The following is a 21,901-nucleotide window of genomic DNA, read 5'->3' on the forward strand; positions in this document are numbered from 1 at the left end:
GGTTGTATTTTGGCATGCAACCAGAACAAGTGCCTTTGACTTGCTATTTAAAATAGAGAAGGAAAAATAATTTTTTTGCTGATTAGAGCTTTAAACAAATTAACAGTGCACTGAATGGGTTTCAGAGATTGTGTGTCTACAGAGTCTGAACCAAAGAAAAAACAATAATAAAAATTTGAGCTCGGTAAGATGGACCGGGTTCTTCCAGGCACCCACCTTCTCGGTGCAGACCTGAGCAGGCTTCCTACTGCATTGCTGGGGGAATTTTTTTTTTTTTTTTTTTTTTTTTTTTTTTTTTTACACACCCAGTGTATCCTACCCATATCTTTTCTTCATTTGGAAAGCGTTTGGGGACAGTTTTCTCCCAGAAGAGATGTGGCAGAAGCTGATGAAACACCATTGCCTCCAAATTCTTGGAAATTTCAGAGGTAGAACATTTTGCCTCACTGGCAAACAATTTAAGGACAAAGAAGCTTTAAAGCTCAGCTCTCATTTCCCGCGGTCAGCTCTTACAAAGAGCTGGCTCCTTGGTGATTCGATCCCCAGAGCTGCTCAATTGGGAAACTAAAACTTAGGATGACGAGTGTTACGACCGTTATCCCAAGCTTCAGCTCCTGCTAGCGCTGCACAACCCAGCCTGCTCCCCTAACTCCAGAGGAAAACTGTGCAAAGCTGGAGACGATTTTAAAGCACTTTAAAGCTAAGTTCTGACTGAGTAAGCTTTGCTAGATGAAAATGCAAGAAACAGAAAAACAAACCTGGGCCACCGATTCCTGGAATCTGCCGTGATTTACATCCTGATTCGTAAACAAGGAAAACGTGATTTCCTAAAAAGAATTGTCATATGCCATTGCTTTTTTGAAGTATCTGAATAGATAAAGCATGCAAGTACACAAAAAGGAACACATTGCCTGAGAAACAGGAAAAGCAGTAGTTCATATTTTTTTTTAAACACACTTTTTAGGGAGCTAAATTGTTATCTGTTTAGCTCCTGCAAATCCAGTTCTTCAGACAATTCTCAGCAGAGAAATATTTACGACTTGTTCTCCCAGAGGAGGGCAGGGATAGCTATAGCCCCAGTCTGGAAAAAAAAAGAGCTTTTGAGTACTTTGATACCACCTCTGCTAGGTCAAATGATGGAAAAGCAGTGGCTTTGGGGATGTGGAGGGCTGCATACATCGGGCTACAGGGGGAGGGAGACAGCTCGGGTGTGATGATCTAGAAAGAAACTATAGCTTTACCCAAAAGCACGTCAGTGGCTAATGTTGCGGCAGGGGAAGGAAATGCTGAAGTGATTTAGCTTATTTTATTAATTAATGAAGATGTTTATTTTCTGTAACTCAAATTTGTTTCTACAGCATAAACGAGGTGCAAGTACAGACAGGTGGTCTGCTCCTAGGAGTTCTTCCACCTCTTGAGAGCTTCATCTCTAGGATGGCATACACAGCGACAGATTAATAAGGAGCTCAAACTTTGAGAGTTAACGGATGGCAATAAGACTGTTTTCTCCTATTAATGTTCCATTTCATAATGAGTTTTTTGTGTTTATTCACTTTAGATACAAAACACACTAGACGGGTGTCACAATGCCCTACTTTATACTGGTCCACAGGGCAGTTCCAGAAAAATCAGTGCCGTGTACTAAAGAGTTACGCTGTGTGAGTAAGGGAAGTGAAACATGGCCACTTATTTCAGTGTGCACCTGACTCTGGACCAGGATAAACCGAAGCAGACTACTTCATGCTTAGTCAGCACAAAGTGCCCAGGTGGATTTTTTTCTTCTGTTAATGAAATTAATATGGGAGAACATTGCATTCTGCACCTTCTGAAGGGCTTCCTAGCAAAGAGCTGGATCAAGATCTGTAACGTAAAATTTCCCCAGAAACAGGAATCGAGTGTCACATTTGTGCCACCTGAGTAAGGATTTCTGTGAGCTTTCTTATCGAGTCCAGGGAGACTCTGTGCTCGACACCGTGCCGCTCCACGTGCACAACTGCTCCCCAAATAATTACAGGATATAGCTGTGTTTTGAAAACTCAAACACAACCATCATAAAAAAGTTCTAACTCAGTTTTCACGATAAAAGGATCTTCCTTTCCCGGGCTTTTATTTGGATGAAAAGACTAAAATCTACTATGTAAAGCCTACAACATTCTTGTCAATATAACACCATCACACCAGTTTAAAAAACATAACAGAGTATGGATGCTAAGGCAGTATCGTAAAAGCCATATTGTCATCTTCCTAATAAGTTTGTCAGAATAACAGTATCTTTGCAAAATTTCCTGGGGGAGAAACATAAGACATATAATCAAACATTCTCCCATTCTCTTCACAAAAAATAGATTTACAGGCATCATCATCTTGATTTCTGCCGTGCATAGTCACTTTTACAGATGGTAATGCTTAGTAAATGCTTTACCCTTTAATTGGTTTGTTCTGCTCCAGGATATACCTGCACATGAACTTACACTCATAAGCTTTTACTCATTTAAACACTGAAAGCAAGAATTAAGAATGAGGAAACTGCTTTTGGTCATCTATCAGCTGTGTTCATCTGAAGGAAATCGACTGGGAGTAGACACAGAGACGTGACTCCATGGGTTTGCAACATGTCTTCCTAGTTAAAACTGTTTAATGTGTTGCCTTAAATAGTTGCCTTTAAATTGATGCAAATAAAGCGATCTGACTATTGACAGGATTACAGCCTTGTAACAGAGAAACAGTTTTGTATGTTCATTAGTTGAAAAGTTTCAATTTTAAGGTGATTTTAAAAGTGGTTTTTTATTCTGTGAAACTCATCTGTGTTTGGGCTGGTGTAAAACATGTCATCCTCATGGATCCCTTCCAACTTAGGATGATCTATGATTCTATGTTGCAAAGCTGAGACAACTGTGTCCTGGAAGGTGAGTGAAGGGGAAAGTGTCTGAGGATGAGAGGCCCTATACGTGATATGAAGTCCTGCACAGCCCATAAATAGCTTGAAAGAGCTATTTGTTGCATTTATTTCCATGCCAGTGGGACATAACAAATGAATTCATACAGCTATTTATCTCCTTATCCAGCTGCACTATCCCTGGATCTTGCAAAATGCACTGGCGACTGCTACAGAAACTCAAGTCACTTAAGACACTGTTCTTTCTCATGGGTGTATTTAATAGCCTGAAAAATCTACAATATTCTTCATTCGTGCAACCCTTCAAAACAATTTGCAAACCATTTCTAATACAGTGTGCCCCCTGAGATACATGTGCAAAATATCTATGTAACTTGCAGGGAACCAAACAGATTTAAAAGTAAATTTAGGACTGGCGCTTCAAATGTAATTAACATATCACTAACATTACTTTTCAGCTAAATAGTGGCAAGTGATCACATGCATGCCACAGCAAAGGTAAAGTGAAATGCATTAGCCAGAAAATCTCTGAAAGACGTTTATATATTTTATCTCCTATTGACATAACAGGAGCTAAGAGCATGCACATAGCTACTGCAGCTCGGCTAACGGACAGTAAGTCAGTGATGTGCCCCAGTGTTGAGATGACACCCACGTTCATGATGAAGACAAATCATTTTGATGGGCAAAACTGATTTCTGAGTAGGTGAAACAGTGGAACTCTCTCTCTTTTCCATGGCTGATTATCAGCCAGCCCAACTGCAGAAGACACAGTGTCAGCTTTGAGCATCCCAGCCGGGAGCTTCTTCTAGTGAGTTACTTGTGAAAACTCAAGCAAAACACCCCTCATCAGCATCATGCTTCATGAGAAATGAAGACCTTCAACATAAGACCCTGAAGGTACTTTTTATTTCCTTTAACGCTGGGTTTTTTCATACCACCACCTCTTGACTGCGAAGATTAAGCCATCACCTACCTTAAAGGAACAAGAAGCCACGCTCAATTCTCCCCAAGGACATCCAGAACATTTTAAGTGCTTAAGCTATGCTTACTAAAGCTGTACGTGAAAGTTATACATCAAGGCTATTTTGTAAATCAGGCAACAGCAAAATGGCTCCACTTATCCACTTACCACTGACATTATGAGGCCAACACAGTACACAGAGGTTTTATTACCTATACCAGCACCAAAAATGTTTCCTGACAGAAACGATAGTTAGGTTTCTGAATCTTTAGCACCCACATGAATTTTCTTGCATTTATTTATGTTATTTTTGATAATTTGTTAATTCACAGTAACAGTCAAAAATAGACTGAAGAGGAGCAAAGACAGTTGCAAGGAAAGTACCACCTTATTCATATTTTTAAGAGTTTAATTTAAGGTTTAACATATCTCATTCCTTAATTTGGACTTATTTGGAATCCATATGACAATGAAAGAAAGGACAGGGAGAAGACAGGGCACACACAAAGTGCACTGTAAATCACAGAGTCGGAGGTGTGATAGATGAAATAAAAGATCTAGCTGTGAATGAACTGTTCTGTTTCAGGTGCTCTGGGGAAATGTCCACTTGTGAGCTCTAATCAAGACACACAAGGAAAGAAGGATCAGCCGTATTTCATTCACTGTGCTTCCGTAGGGCAAGAAAGGACACCGTTTTCTGTGGGGCAGCTGATATACAGCAGCTACGCATCCACGCATCGAAACCTCAGACAGGAATGGGATGGCTGAACAAACCAATTAAAAGTTGTGTCCTTGACTGAAATCCTTGATGGAAGGTCTTGGAATTGGCTTAGTGAACGAGGAAGATAATCTACCTACTTCATCTTCTCATCTTCAGACAACGGTTAGCACCAGCCACTTCAGAAGAAAGCATGGGTGGACAGAATTGTAACTTTTCAAAGGTTAGTTCAGTTAGAAATAGTGATTAACTATGGACAGAGCGCAAATCGCTCCAGTAAGATAACGATGTTCTATATACTCCCTCGGGGGAGAAAACAACCTATTACAGCCCTTAATTTTGACTCAGCCTTTACCAAAGTTCACCTGACACATCACCATAGGGTGTAATTCAATACAGTAGAAAGAAGCAGCACAGCAAATGTTCAAAAACATTTCCATTATGTCATCAATTCAGCAATATTAAAACGAGACCATTTTCCTACCTGCTTGTATTCAGATTCTCTTCCAACCAGTACCTGCAGAACATAACCAACAGGATCTCCCTTCATGGGTGGGACCATTTCCCAGGTAATTTCACAGGCATTTCCTCCCAACTGTGTCACTCGAGGGGCTACAATAAAACGAAATGTGTTAACATTTAATATACAGACTGCATTGAAATCTTACTCATTTTCCGTGTAGTGTAATATATACGAAAACATTTTAAAAAGAGAACTTCGGGACATCACAAGGGTTAGTAGCACATACTCTGTACTGTATTTATGTGGCCAAAAAATCAAATTACCATCACCACCGGATGAAAGAAGTAAAACTGCTAAGTCACTCAAAAGTCTCATGTATTTCAGGACAGCCTTGCCTGATTAAGCAGTTCAGGATTCTTGTGGTATTAAACAATAACAAACACTATCCACCAGAAAACTGGGTGAAATTTAGAGGTGATTAACAAGCTTCTAAGAAGTTTACTGTAGGATCCAGATCACTTCTGCAGAAGGACAGTAAGCTGTTAGAGCATCTCTCATCTGTCAGCTGTGCGAGCTGCTAGAAAGGGGGAGTGGATGTGATAGAAAACTTTGAACTTTTAAAATTCAATTGCAATGCTGTGCACTGATCTTTTCAAAGCAGAAGCCAAGGCGTGAATTACACTGGCATTAATAGAAGCAGCAATTTCGTGAAGTTCTGAGCAAACACCTGTACCAGTGGAGACGCCTGCATATTCCTCCCATGCTACACATCATTGAAAGAGCGGAATAATAGAAAACATTTCATTCAGGAAAAGTAAGGGAAGGAATGTGAGAAGGGAAGCTAAATTATCTTCTGTATTAGAGATTAAGTCCAGCCTGGGAAGCAAAAGTACAAGCATAATTTTAAAGACTTGGACTGGTATCTAATTCTGAGCCTCACATTCAGATGATCAGACCTGCTACTTCTAGCCCGGCTTAGGGTAGTGCTTTCACTAGAACTCTAGAGAAATTCAATTTGTCAGCTGTTACAATGCTGCCGTCCTTGGGAGAGGATCCCTCACCAGCTGAAAGCCAAAAGATGCTGTACCGAGCCTGACGGCAAGCTTGCAGGTGAGCTGAGCAGAGTACTAACAGAGGCAGCATGTTTATATGTACAACTAAGCATCTGCCACTGGAAGGCATCAAAACAACTGTGACAGTATCCAGGGTCCACCAACCTCTTGATCAGGCAGAGCAAGCAAGCACACGATAAAAAAAATGAAACTGGGAGAAACAACAGTGCTAACACTTAACCAAGTGGTTAACGTGTGCACGTGCAAGGACACGAGCTTGTTAAAGGCAATCTAGATTCCCAACCCTACGAAAACAGAGAAGAGGAGAGTGTATCAAAGAAACAAATGCTGCCGCATACATTACATGAATTTTAGACTAATTCGTTAGCACCCAAGGGGAACACATGAATCGTACGCAGATCCAAATGTAATCAATATCCATTTGCTTCTCTCTGTACATCTGCCAGGGTTGAGAAACCGATAATAGACGCCTTCATCTCAGCTGACAGCAACATTCTCAATTATTTTCCCTCCTCCTTCCATCCCTCACCCCAATACACGTAGATTTTTGTCTGACACTCACAAAACACTGCTATTAACAAAATTGCTATTTTAGGGTCGGCATCACTAAGTGAGTAATTAGGATACTTCATAGGAGAATAAACATATGCTTCTGATACATCAAAAACCGTACTAAGTTTATCACATACGCTCCTTTGTATTGCTCTGAACACAGAGGGGAATCAACACCATCATTTTGACTCAACAGATCTCTTTTCCCTATAGCATTACCTCCCCACAGCTGTGTTCACTTACACAGTTTTTCTTGTGCCCTTTTCTCTGTTACAGCCAGTGTTTTGTCATGTACCTGTGGTTCCAGCCCACACACGACCCAGTATTTGCACGGTATCTTAACTGCTTGATATTCAGTCGCGGGTATGAATCATATTTACCAGGAACTAAATAGGCAGGCAGGGACTTCAAAACAAAAACCTAGGTGAGACCTGAATTTAATAAAACAGATTTCTATCCAACAAAATGAAAATGGGAGTACAGCGCATGCAGGCATCCCTGTCCCAGCTTTACCCACTTAGTGCAACTAAGAGAAGCAACGCCAACACAGGCTCAGCATCTGCGAGTGACACGCGCCTGTGCCCAGGCACTCCGACAACTTGCAGATGCTAAAGCTGTGAGCACACCCTCCCTCCTACAGTCACCTACGCCAGCCCGGGTCATCTGGCACGAGCTCCCTTCGCTTTGCTGGGTACCATATCTTACAACTGCGTAACGGAGTGAATCAGGATAATTCGCTGTGGGGTAAGTATATTTAGCCTTGAACCTTCCACCAAACACATACAGATATCTTCTTCCAGAAACAGCACTGAAGCAAATGCCAAAACCCAGGGGATATCCAGGCAGTAATGAAGGTGGGATTCTCGCATACGCTGATTTTAGCGTAGTGAAGCCAGTCTCTCAATGTTCTCTCTGCGTTTGAGTGTTGTTCTTCCTGGGGGTGATTCAGAGCAGCTAACCTAGGGACCAGGGAAATTACACCCTGGCAGCGTTCTCCCCTCTCTAAATCTTTGATTACAAATGGCGTCAAAATCACCAAAGCCAGATTTTAAGTATAGCAGAACAAATGAAACCTCTCTGAAAAACTAACAGTTGCTGTTTCTCACAGTAAGTGGAACTGCTTGACAAAGGAATTTTAAGCACACAGGAAAAAAAGGTGCATCTGATTTCAGCTCAGTTTATCGGACAGACGATATAGCGAATCCCCTGCCTTTGTAGTAGTTCTCCTTGGAAGGAAGAAGCAAAATTACTTAGGCCAAAATCTACACACAGTAAAAGATGTTTCACTATAAAACTTCATTTAATTAGGCCTTTCGTTTTTCTAGTGGAACACATGCTAAGCGAGTTCTAAATCTAATGCTTTATATATGTGAAATATTGTAATTAATTTTATACATTAAAGGAAAAATAAACTCTGAAGTTGTATGCTGAACATCACCTACACAACTAAAAACAACATTAAACTTTACTAATGCTTAAGTTAGTATGTACACATATCTGCTACGGCTGTTACATCCCTTACAGAAGTGCTGCGGTAATCCAGAGCAATCCCCTGGTAAACATTATTGTTAGCAGCAGCATTTCAACAGTTTATGTATAACAATAGGGGTTAGTATAACATTTACATTGTTTATGTGAAGTTTTTGGTGATAATTTAGCTTCCCACCATAATGTAACTTCACAATTCACAGAAATATACAAGCAGCACAAACTGATTTTTCACATTATTGCACACTTACGTTAACCCTTACAAACTCACTGCATACTTACCAATTACTTAATTACATGTTACTTACGTATATGGAAAAAAAAATTACATACCTTTGATTGCAGGTGGGACTGACTTAGTTGTGCAGAAGGTACATATTTCTGAGAAAGGTCCCTCCCCAGCATCATTGACCGCCTGTATTCTGAACGAGTAACAAGTGGATTCTGTCAGCCTTTGTATCTTGTATGTATGACTTGGTCCCCTATAAATCGGTATAAACCTGGAAACAATGAAAATGAGAACATGTAATTACACTGGAGTGGCACTGACATTTCTGGCACAAAGAGCTTTGCAGAGCTGTTAAAGGCAAGTATAAAAATGGCATGTTATTAACACACTAACAATGACTAGTAGGTTAGGGAAATCAGAAGTTCATTGTCCCTTTTGCAACTAATACTTACCTTCCAAAATGATTACGTGAATTATCAGGAAAAACATCTGTCAATGCATCTCCTACTACTCAGTAATCAGAACAGATTCAACCTGTGTTCTGCTACAATACACCACGTGTGCTGCTGGTTTAGAAGTATGTTTAAAACAAGATTAATACTTTGAATCTTTTCTTGCTTAATTTGGACTTTATTCGCACATTAAGACCCAAAGACCACATCTCACATTCATCTGTGCCATCTTAAGCCAGAGTAATTCTGTTTAAATCACAACATATAGATTGCGTAATATACGTGTAACATATTTCACACTTCTCAGTTTTGAAGAGTTCACAGACTGAAGACAGCCAAACAGCAGAGACAGAAACAGATTCAGAGAAAACACGTGGTGGTCTAGGAGTGAAAAGGCACGGGGGAAGCATGAGTATAGCGGGAGGGATATGGAAGATGGAAAAGGATGCCAGCCTAGGAGCTCTGGGGGACGCCCGTGCTGACAGCTCTGCTAGAGAGCAGGCTGAGGAGAAGAAGACAAGACACTATGGAAGTGACTTCCAATATACTTCCACTGACGAGACCAAACATCAGCACACACAAACTTGTCCAACAATGTAATGCAGAACAAAATCATTGTCACTTAATCTTACCAGGACAAAAAAAAAAAAAAAAAAAGGTACAGTTGCTAGAGAGAATCTGACTTCTATTTCCAATTGCTCTGCTCAGATAAATGCTTTTCAGCAATAGTCATATGTTAGCCAGCAATTTCTACCTAAGATCCTGACCCCCTGGGTGCTGAGCGGAATGGGGATGAGGGTAAATAAATAGGAAGCACCCAGCATCTTGCATCAATCTGCTCAGCCTCCACTGGGGAACAAGGTCTTACTTGCAATAGTCCTGAATCTGGAGAACATAAAATTCACCGCACAGGATCACATAGTTTTTTTGATGATTTAGTACACTTATTCAAATATCTTAACCATTTCAGCAGATTTTAAATCGCTAGAAAGCCAACAAAGAGATTTGGTTTTGACCTCCCTATCTAGGTGCTAGCTTTATCCTTTGGCTTTGCATGAGATACACAGTATAACCAATTTGAGCATTTCAAAGAAACTGGGTCTGTCATTAGCTCTCAGGGACAGAAATCAATTCATATTACATTATGATTGAAAACCATGGAAGTACAAACGGAGAGATCAAGAATCATCTGTAATAAAAAGAAATGTTCAGGTAATTTAAATTGCTGGAAATGTACTCTGAGGACTAATGTGATTGACCACCCCCACTGAGTTTTAGTGAGCCTCTCACCTTGATTGGAAACCAAAGATCTGTGCCACAAGTTTTTAAGAGGTGATTTTAGAGCCAATTTCCAAAGAATTTTTTTTTTTTTCCCAACCTTATGCTTACACAGTTCTAAGGACTGCCTGCTAGCCCACATTTTTGAAGCTCACATAAGCAGCTATGGCACGTTCCAAAAGACTGCCACAGATGTGTTCTCATGGAACAAAATTTCTTGGGATTCACTGCACAATGAACAAAGCACACGTATTTAGGACAGCAATAGGACTGAAAAGACAAGACAACTCTGTCTCTCCCTCTCCACTTCTTGTAGCTCAATCAGACAGCTGGCTCAGAAACCACTGCAGTACTCATAGAAGTGCTGACACTTATCTCTGACCCTGATCCAAGGGCAACAGATAGCAAAAAAGATGCAATGCAGTATTATAGACTAATGCCCTCTTTGTAATCATCTGTGGAGCTAGGTAAGCAAGGGAGGATAAATATACCTTACCAGCTACCACACAAGCACATCCACACCCCAGTTTGGGCTTACAGTACACTTGCTAGACATATTTAGAATCATAGAATAAAATCATAGAGTAGTTTGGGTTGGGAGGGACCTTTAAAGGTCATCTAGTCCAACCCCCCTGCAACGAGCAGGGACATCTTCAACTAGATCGGGTTGCTCAGAGCCCCATCCAACCTGACCTTGAATATTTCCAGGGATGGGGCATCGACCACCTCTCTGGGCAACCTGTGCCAGTGTTTCACCACCCTCATCGTAAAAAATTTCTTCCTTATATCTATTCTAAATCTACTCGCTTTTAGTTTAAAACCATTACCCCTTGTCCTATTGCTACAGGCCCTGCTAAAAAGTCTGTCCCCATCTTTCTTATAAGGCCCCTTTAAGTCCTGAAAGGCTGCAATAAGGTCTCCCTGGAGCCTTCTCTTCTCCAGGCTGAGCCACCCCAACTCTCTCAGCCTTTCTTCATCGGAGAGGTGTTCCAACCCTCTGACCATTTCCATGCCCCTCCTCTGGACCCGCTCCAACAGGTCCATGTCTGTCCTGCGCTGAGGACCCTGGAGCTGGACGCAGGACCGCAGGGGGGTCTCACCAGAGCGGAGCAGAGGGGCAGAATCCCCTCCCTCGCCCTGCTGGCCACGCTTCTGATACAGCCCGGGATATGGCTGGCCTTCTGGGCTGCGAGTGCACATTGCTGGCTCATGTCCAGCTTTTCACCCACCAGTACCCCCAAGTCCTTCTCCGCAGGGCTGCTCTCAATCCATTCATCCCCCAGCCTGTATTGATACCGGGGGTTGCCCTGAGCCACGTGCAGGACCTCACACTTAGCCTTGCAGAACCTCACGAGGTTCACATTGGCCCACCTCTCGAGCTTGTCCAGGTCCCTCTGGATGGCATCCCGTCCCTCAGGAGCATCAACCACAGCACTCAGCTTGGTGTTGTCTGCAAACTTGCTGAGGGTGCACTCGATCCCACTATGTCATTGATGAAGATGTTAAACAGCACTGGTCCCAGTATGGACCCCTGAGGGACACCACTTGTCACCGATCTCCAGCTGGACATTGAGCTGTTGACCACTACCCTCTGGATGTGACCGTCCAACCACATCCTCATCCACCGAACAGTCCACTCATCAAATTCATATCTCTCCAATTCAGAGAGAAGAGTGTTGTGGGGGACCATTTATATGGCAAATACCAATGACTTAGTCCTGAAACTACCCTTTCACCTTTTGAATATGATTAAGGTTTCACAACACGGAATGAGTGATCTGGCGAAACACTTGAGTTCCTCCTGTCATTTGGGAACTGGACTAATAATCCCATTTGGTTTCCATCTCCACCCCTTTTCACTTCTCCATCTCAAAAAAAATCTGTAATGAAAGCAAAACCCGTTACAGAAAAGCTTGCATCCACGTTCAATACACAAGATTGTAATGGAAACACACTTCTGAGGTTCAACTATCTTTGGAGAAAGAGGCCTTCCCATTTTGGAAGAACAAAGGCTGATTACTAAGTCAATAAAGTTCAGTTGTTGTTAGGCTTTACTATGACAATAATGCTTTGTAATTGTGTTTGAAGATGCAAATCATGATGTAAGAAACATAATGAAGATGAAACATTTTAACTTCAAAATACCAGCGATTTTTTGTTAATAATGAAGTGTTTTCCTCATGTCTAAAGCAGGTACTTTGTAGTCCTCCAGAATTACTTCTGTTATTTTTAAAAATATTTTACGTAGATGGCTACAGACTTGGAGCAATATATCCTACAATCTTTTTTCAGTCTCCCAGGCCTTCTGCTGAAGGACCGCAGTGAACTTGAAGTTGAAACAATCAGCGTGATTGCACATTGCTACTGTAGTGCCTGCATACATTAAAAATCGTCTAAAGTAAGACAATTTGTTCATATTATTGCAAGTTCATTCTTTAAATCTTACTTAGAAAGCACATTTAAACGTGAGCTCTATATATCTTTGCCTTCTTGGCAAGCCTGACGTTGTCCACTGTGCCCTGTGTCCGGCCCACGTGTCCAGGCCCTGTTCCATACTTTTTCTTAAAAACCAGCCAGCTTTGAGCTTGTTTGCAAGGACTTCATCACTTCTCATTTAAAAGTTGACTTAATCTGCATATGGAAAAGCTCCCATGCTCTCTATCTCCTTCACAGCTTCTTCCAGCCTCTACTCAGCTCTCCCTCTGAACATAGACAATGAGTTTTCCTTCTCAGATGCTGTGGGATGCCATAAGCATGGTCATTAACAAAGCACAGCCATCAAAAATCTTTCTGGCTTTTCGGGGTGATAGCTGAACTACACTGGGGAGGCGGATTTTTTTCTACATCCCGCTTATCTAACGGAGCTTTACAGCATTCATAAATTGAATGTGCTAAGTCCCAGCCTTCATAGGGCAGCAACACAACTTGCACATCAGTGCAACTGGGAGCTGAGAAACTTGTAGAGGAGGCAGGTGCATGGCTCAATAGAGCCTCCTCCATCCCTCCTCCCCACATGGCTAGGCTGGAGCTGAGGGACGGGCACATGATTGAACAGGAATGAAATACTGCAGCTTGACAAACTGCCACTTCTTGTCCCTTCAATCAAATGGATACACCTTTAGCTGCAATGTTGAAAAAGTGTTTACACTTTGATTTCTTATTTCATCACTCTTCCCTTCCAAGACAGACAAAACCCAAACACAAAACATGCTCAAGTGTGTCTTAGCCAAGATGTGTTCATTCTCTAACCTCTACCTGCTTTCACGTAATTCCCTGAAGCGTGCTAAATAAGCACCAAGAAATTTTCAATTCTCAGAGGTTTGCCCAGTTGAATTTAAAAGACAGTAGGCTACATACCTTAAACCGGTACCCTGTCCTTGAAAAAAGACTACCTCTGTGGGTTAACGGCATTCTCAACACAGTTGCATTATTATTTTTTTAAAGTTTGCACCATCCACAAGTAAATCTGCATTATTCAAATTTAACGTGCTGCAGTGTTGTCTCTACTCTCCACTAAATTAACAGCAGAAACTGAAAAGAAAGCAACTTTCTCCAGGGATGGAGACACTCCCCAGAGGCTACATCCCTTCTCTTCTCACTCGAGCAATCCCAGTTCTCCCCTTCCCAGACATTCTCACGTCAGTCACGGATTATTAATTTACCTACACACAATGGAGGGGAGAGAACACAGTGTCCTAGAATGATTGTTTGGGAGACACCACTGCTGTTAGGTTTTCATCAATACCTTTTTATTCTCAGTGAAGATCTTCTTGGAAATGTTTTACATGTTGCAGCTATTTTGTTTCCTCCACTTCAGTCACTTCCAGTCAAGCAGAGGAATATGAATGTACTCGCTCTACCCCCGCTCATTAGTTCTCAGCACATTTTAATCAGCAGGTTCCCTTTCAAACTCTCAGGTTTTGTTTATATTTTAGTAACCCGTTTGTCCTTACAACAATTTAATTTGAAAGAAAATCTACCGTACAGCACTAAAGACAGCAATCTTGAGCCAAGGTACAAAGGCTGAAATAGCCATCTGACTGATTCTGTTACTGCCTCCCAGAAAAACATGGTCATCTGCCACAGATTTGGCTGGAGAGAAATCATTAATACAGCAGTGGTCTGACCTGGAGACCTGAGGCCTCATTCAGCATACACGGGTAACTGCATAATTAGAAACTAAAGTACATGAATTTCACAAACCAACAGCTCTTTTAACATTATTATCGCAACATCCCTGTTATGTGCATAATTATAGCCCCTACCTACTTTCTTAGACTATTCCTCTATTTTGTTTAAAGAACATTATCAAACACTCACTGACTTAGGTGATTTTCTTTCCCCACCAGCATCTCCCTGTATTACGAGGTGGCACCAAGGGAAGCAAAGCTTCAAAACAAAACCATCTGGTTCAGAGATACAGGAGTAAAGTCAATGCACAATTTTTTTCATTTCTTCTGTATTTTAAAATGTTCAGCTCAAAGAGAAAAGCTTGACGTCTGCAGCATCCCCCATCCCCACATCCATCAGCGCTCCTGTAACCAGTACCAGGCTGACCCAATCTTTTCAGCTTTGAGACACCTTTCCAAGCCACTCTTTGGCATCTCCTTTTGCAGGTAGGTACCGAGGGAAGGCAAACACCTGGGCAGGGGTTCCCAAAAGAGTTTTGTGCTCCCACAACCTCCCCCAACCCTGACTTCCAGTCCTAACATGAGGTGTGGACCAGACAGGATGTCTTGGCCCCTCTGGATGAAGATCTATTTTCTAGAAGACACCTTTTCGAAAGCTTATCATGTATTCTTGCTCATAATATGTTTAGAAACCAACCTCCACAATGCACTGTCAATATATTTTTTTGTTTACAGGCATAATAAGTAATAATAACAGGCCCCACTGAAGGAGGCAACTTTTCCTTCCCTATACTTAGAAAAGCAAAACTAAGCAAAGAGAGGAAAAAGGCAGGAAGAGAAGTGATAACAGTCAGATAGGAAGAATTTTGTTTTCTTCGCATAATTACCTAGCACATCTGCAGGCTAGACAAAGAGTACTTGCAGCCAAAAATTGATTTTTAGCTTGCTTCTACTAGATCATCTTTCATCTGCTGATGGATTTGAGCACGTAATCCATATTTACCACAGATAGTCACTTGTCAGATGTCTGGAATTATTGAAAATGGAGATGCCTTAACCTACCGAAGCTCCCCCATAGCAAGAAAAATTACTTTTTTGGAAGGAGCTTCTGGGTACATTCAGGAGGAATGGAAGACAGATCAGCAAAGTGCCTGACAGATGATCCCTGTGCGCAGCCACATCAGGGGCCAAGGAACAGGTAGGAAGGACAATACTGAGCACAACTTAATGTGAATTAACAGCGTTTGAATGAAAGATCTGGGAGAAATTAAGGAGAGCATCCAACGGCCTGTTGAAACTATACAGTCAGGGAGAACTAGATTACTAGGCAGCTACCAACACCATGGCTTGCAATGGCAATGTGTTAATAATTAACAGTAGATATGATTAAGAGTGGGCTTAACAAAGCTAAAACCAAAAGAGAACAAAACACAGTTCAGCAGTAGCAAACTAATGCTCTTACAGCCATATGCATTTTTATCTTCCTTATGCAGCACTACAATCCACCACCCTAGTGTAGCAGCAGCTAACAGTGTCTATGAACCTTAAAATGAAACTCATTCAGCACGTCGTGTTCGCAACGGTTTACTGACGTGACAGTCTCAGTAATATGTTTTGGCAAAGCTCGCTAAGGAAGCCAAGCATAGTCTCTAGTTTACTAACTTCACTTGGAACCCAAAGAAGCGCTCTTGGAAAACTGGCCAACGTGATCCGGTTGCTCTGAGCTGAACCCCATTACCACTTTAGATATTAAACAGTCATTACTGCGATTAAGGCATTATTTTTCTTATGAAGTTGTTAGAGATGTGCAGAAAATAGCTTTTATTACAGTGACAATCTTTGGTCTAGATGCTGCTCCTCTTTATGATCTGCCGCCTGGAATATTTAGTTACACCCATGAAGTGTGAAGCACCTGCAGATGTACACTGATCAAAACAGAAGAGAAAATTGGTCCACTGTGTTTCTATGTAGGTAACTACTAAATTTCCCACCAAACCAGGGATTCTTTAAAAATACTTACGGAACAGCATCTAATTCTGTGTCTCAGTAGACTCCTAATAGCTGAAACATCTCATCTCAAACATTTAACACAGTATTCTCACACTTTGTCTCAAAAGATGACGCACACACAGTGAACTCATATCTACTAAAAATGTTGTTTTACTCCTATTTCTAGGAACAAAGCTGAAACGCATTAACAAGTTAAGCTTTTTATACTTCCTCTTCAGTTCTTCCTCCTCTTTGTCATCTGCACAGCACTTACTGCAAAGCCCCAAGTATCTGACCAGAACGCTCTTAATAGAAATATCGGTACTGTTAATAGCAATACTCATCTACACAATGCAACAATGTGAAGTGAAGACAGACTACCTGAAAGACTTTTCTTGAATGTTAACTTTCTATTTAGCCAGGCTTGCAGAGCAAACCGTAGCATGCCATATGTCTTCGCGCTCAATCTTAATTTCCTTTCATCATTGTTTTACCCAATATGAAAATGATTTTTCCTGCAGGTTTTTGCAAGGATATGTTAATGTATCTGATTTTATATTTTAATAGAATTTCACAAGCCACTAGGCCTGAAACATATCAGTAATTGCTGCCAAAATGGGTGTAAATCGTCTTGATCAAATCATGAGCGTAAACAATTTTTTAATTAGGCTGCTTGAAACTCGCAGTAACCAGATAATGATTATGCTAGTCATCAGGAAAAGGCAGCATGTTTAGCAATTTATCTCCCTGTGTTTCTCTTCTACCTTCCTTCAAGTTAATGCAGAGCAAACACATGTGTCGAGGTGCATACGTATGACCGCTTCCTAACACAGAGGCGTACTTGGCACTAACCGTACTGCAAAGACTGCTGCTTAGACCAAACCATCAGATACAATATTCCACTTCTACAGCCAGGGAAACCGCCCTGGACACTGCGACAGATGGTCTCCATTTCGTTTGTGCGTTCTCTGCTGTTTGTTACACTTCTTCGAGGAGTAACTAGGTCACAGAAAACTGTGCTAGAAAAAAGGGAAAACAATTTCTTCTGCTATATACAACTTCAGCATGTGTGGGGAGAAAAGGTTTCCAGCACCACCAGGTGAAGACAACAGAAGAGTGGGAGAATCACTGGAACAGCTAGGAGCTTCATAAAACCGAACCTTTCTGCAGAAAAAACAAGCCCATCCGCATCTCTGTGCTGGCTTTACTGTTCAAAGCATGTTTTCATTTTCCTTGGAAACCACCTCCCGACAAGTGTGTTTTGGTTTGTCTCACCTTGGGAAAATATTGGCATAGATTTTTATAATATAGTTTTCTCTCCTTCTTATAGGCTTTCTATAAAGAGTGAAATAGCTTAGCACACAATTGAAAAAGACAGTACTACCAGGAGCATCACTAACATCTGGGTCAGCCGGCACTGAAACAGATGAGACGATACATCTCCCTTGGATACCGGGAAAAACTTGCATGCGTGCCCTGTTCACGCTCAGGCTCTAAAGGCTCTGTTCACAACCTACCAAACAGGAGCGAGGAAAGACAACCTGAGCCACTGAAAGCCAACTGAGAGTCTACCGAGCTTACAGCTCGGATATTATGGTGCAGGCAGCAGAGGACAACAGGCACTCCTGGGACGAGGAATGCGAGGGATGATGCCTCCTGAAATAAATATTCACGTCAAGGTGGTTATGTAATTTGGTTGCAAATGTTATTCCTTCCTTGGAGTTGCTAAAAATTTCCAGGACTACGCTGATGTATGGCTATGGCCTTTGGGACATTCATATCCTAACCAGAAAAACAGTGCGTGCACAATGACTGTGCCCAATTAGTATTTATCGTCATTAGGCAAGTTCTATTTTGTGATCAATTTTTCATTTATATTGAAGAATAATATCTCCTTAAATGGCATACATGTACGGTTTAGCAAAGTATTTTAAAACAGTTTAATACTCACATAAATAATCTTTCATATGATATGAAAAGGAAATACTACTACTGTTTACCCAGTGATACGGGGTCATAACTCATTTATTCAGTAAATAACTGTAACAAAAGCAATTACAGTTTAGAATGCCAGTAAACACCATCTCTTACAATTCACTTACAAAAGCAGGCTTACTAAGAATTGTCAATGGTATTTTTAAATAATATGTTTAGGTTGCTGCTTAGCCAACCTTACCAATGATTCTCCCTTAAAATATAATTATACATATTTTTATTTGGATTCTGTATACATAGAAAAATCACAGAATTCATCTCAACTGCAACATATATTCATCTAAGAAACACAAGCAACTGATAAATGACCCACAAATAACGTACTTGCTAATTCTCTCTTTCAGACTGGATATTGTAAGCACTTTAAGACACTAAGAGGTATAATTAGTTGTAGGCACAACTAAAGACTAATTACCAGTATAGGGGGGAGAAAAAAAAAAAATCAAAAGCATTACTATAATTAGGTTCATTTGTTTCACTTGGAGAGCAAAAATCCACAGTATTCTGGAAAACAGTGCAACTTGATTAACATGATTTTCTTGACATTACTAGAGTTAGGATATGAAGTCACAACTGATAGTTTATTTAAAAAAGAAAGAAATTTTATAATCCTCTCTACATAAAGGTCAGCTACCCTCAACAAACTTTCCCATGTACTGTGCTTTCTAGAAACAGATTTTTTCTTCATTTCCACTTAATGCTACACATAATTGAAAGGACAAGAGATGCTAATTTGATCTTCCCAAATGTCACACACTGAAGAGCAAATAAGAGCTAAAGCAGGTACATTTCTGATGTGCACACCTTTTCAAGACCCTACATTAATCAGTGTCAGGAGATTTCCAAGTATTTTGTTTCACAGGTCTTGCAATCAATGAAACATTTAGTCTCCAACAACAGGCCTGTTATACCTCATTACAGCATGGAAAAGTTAAAAACAATTCTTAATGACTAGGACGCATTCAGGAGCACTGGCTAACTATCACTGCATAAAACCAGAGCTCAATCTTTACAAAAAGGCCATTAAAGCTATCAGGGTCAGAATTTGACTTAATGACAATTCTCTTTTTTTAAAAGAATTTGCTCATCTTTGTATTTCTGTTTGTGAAACTGCTTCAACAGCATTTTAAAGCTAACTCCTATTTTAAACCTCATCAGTAAGCAATGTTACAGTAAGCAAACTGCATGCTCAGATTCACTGAAGAGGGGAAAATTGTAATACTGAGTTGAAGGATTTCAACATAAAGCTGTTAAAAGTCATTTCAGATGTCTCAGGGAATACAGTAACAATTATCTCCTGAAAGACTAAAGATATGACAGAGGTCAATTTTGAGTTATCCATGTTTATACCACAGCCGCTTCCCCTGCATCAGGTGCTATCTCTTCTCTCAACAGAGGGGACACCGTGGAACCTTCCTACAACCCTTTCAAACCATACATGACTCCAAAACATCCTTCTAGATCATTTATTTGGTGTCATTTTTTTGGTGTCACCTAGAGAGGTGGTTGATGCCCCGAGCTTGTCAGTGTTTAAGAGGCATATGGGCAACACCCTTAATAACATGTTTTAGCTTTTGGTCAGCCCTGAATTGGTCAAGCAGTTGGACTAGATGATCATTGTAGGTCCCCTCCAACTCAAATACTCTATTCTATTTAATTATTCCATTAGATGTCGACAATTTGCCTGCCTGTTAAAGCACTGCGCAATTAAAGAGGCCAGCGATGCTCACAGAACCGTATTCCAGTATTTTTCACAACCATACACGAGTGAGTAACCCCTCTCTCACGATGGGGTTTATTTTATGGGAATGACCGAACAAAGGACTCCTACCTCTGTAACTAGCTGCTGTTTCTACCAGTTCATGGGTGGGCTGTCATTCTCTGTTCATTAGGAATGATAGCTCTCCTGAACGTACAAAACTTCGCCGCTGTATCCTTTCAGTAACATCTCTCATTGTGATCGATGCACACAATGGGGAGCAAAAAGGGACTGTCAGATAGGGAACAAATAAATAAATCTTATTGCCACGACCTGCCAGCTCCAACTGTTCTCAAACACAGCACCGGGCACCGACAACAGCGCACCCGTTCTATTCCTCTGCGGTGCCCACGCTGGTACGCACTTCGTCAGCCGGAGGGCTCAGGGCCGTGGCTCATTTTAGGTATTATCTGTACTAATGCTACAAGTCCGACCACCGAAGGAAGCCATTTCATGCAAGGACTCCGTTCAAGCAGGAGGAGACAGTGCAGTGTAGATGAGTAGTTCCTCTGCATCTTTGGGAGCTCATGTAGACTATAAGCCAAATTTAAAGCTAAGAAAGCCTAGCAGAGAAACAAGTTCAAATTCCTCCTAATTAACAGCTGTTAAGAGACCATTTGCAGTGGGAAAAGTTCGTGTAAAAGCAAAGGATTCTGCTAAAGCCTTGTGCAAAAGCAAAGGGGAAAAAGCTTTCCTTCTGTGCTGCCAGGTAACATAACGTATTTTATTCTTACAAGGAAACTTACTATTTTCTCCAACATAAAAACAGGTTTAAAACAATTTATAGTTCTTCACCATCCTACCTGCAGTGCTACGTGAAAGCAAACAAAAGAAGCCTGCTGGATGTTTCTTTAGAGCTGGCTTGATCACATGCTGCTGCAGGTGATGGGCTCCTGCCAAGCATCATTGCACTCTGTAGAAACTGTTTTTTATCAGTCAGACTTCCAAATGGGCATTTATATTCATTGGACACCTCTCAGTATTAATACAGGGGAGCATGTACCCTCTCTGCATCAGTACAGTTGAGATACCGGGTGGTATTTAGGCATTATTCATGGTGGTTTTATTACTTACAATTAGAGCTTTGGGGCCAGACCCTCAGCTGGCATAAACTCAGCACAGCTCTATTTAAATTAAAGGAATCATGCTAATTTACACCAAATTATGATCTGTACTGAAGGTCTCTAAGGATTATCTACTTGATACATCAGTTATTTTACCTAATTAAACCAGTTGAGAGTACTTCTTAGTAAATTATGAGCCATCTATGATATTTATTCATTGAAGAGCTCAGCCTCTTAGGCAATACTCATGTATTGTCTTTCTTTCCTTCTCTTCCCTCTTTTTACTGAATATATCTCATTACAACTTTGGAGCTACTTTATCCGATCTTCCCATACAAAGTTTGCATGGGAAAATACTTTTTGCTGAGCACTGACTGTTTAATGTTCAGTTTTGTGTTTCTTGCACACCAAAAGCTCTCATGGCTTTGAAGAAAATTTTAGGGAACTGAAACATGGTGGATGAGCTCTTCTGCATCCTTATTTCATAATTATTGTGTAGCTACCAAGCTGGTGCCAAGCTCATATTTTCTAACGCTCCAAAATATTACAGCTGTAAAATCCGGAACATCATGTTGCCCAAAAAACCTTGTTCTGCTTGGTTTTGCCTTTCCTAGACCTCTGATTTTGTAACCATTTATTTTATTAATATACACAGCACATTGGGTGCAATATCTTTGTTCTGTATATTCCAAAGAGTAAAGCACTATGACCACGAAAATTGGTATTAACTTTGACTGGCAGAGGTGTCAGTGTTTTGCTAAAATTTCAACAGTATAGCACTGATTTCAGTTGTTCTATATAACAACTTTAACAGCTGTCATGGTTTAACCCCAGCCGGTAACTAAGCACCA

General features: G+C 40.9%; 1 protein-coding gene across 1 annotated transcript in view; it reads right to left on the bottom strand.

Moving 5' to 3' along the window:
* The window catches only part of FNDC3B (fibronectin type III domain containing 3B), a 171,662-nt gene that overhangs the window by 7,076 nt on the left and 142,685 nt on the right, over positions 1 to 21,901 (bottom strand). Inside the window, exons 23-24 of the mRNA XM_052803622.1 lie at positions 8,488 to 8,654; positions 5,063 to 5,190 (exon numbers count right to left, since the gene is read on the bottom strand). Of these exons, the coding sequence (XP_052659582.1) occupies positions 5,063 to 5,190; positions 8,488 to 8,654 (295 nt within the window). The remainder of the gene's footprint in view (positions 1 to 5,062; positions 5,191 to 8,487; positions 8,655 to 21,901) is intronic.

Source organism: Harpia harpyja, chromosome 12 (genome assembly GCF_026419915.1).
Source record: "Harpia harpyja isolate bHarHar1 chromosome 12, bHarHar1 primary haplotype, whole genome shotgun sequence".
Classification (NCBI taxonomy): Eukaryota; Metazoa; Chordata; class Aves; order Accipitriformes; family Accipitridae; genus Harpia; species Harpia harpyja.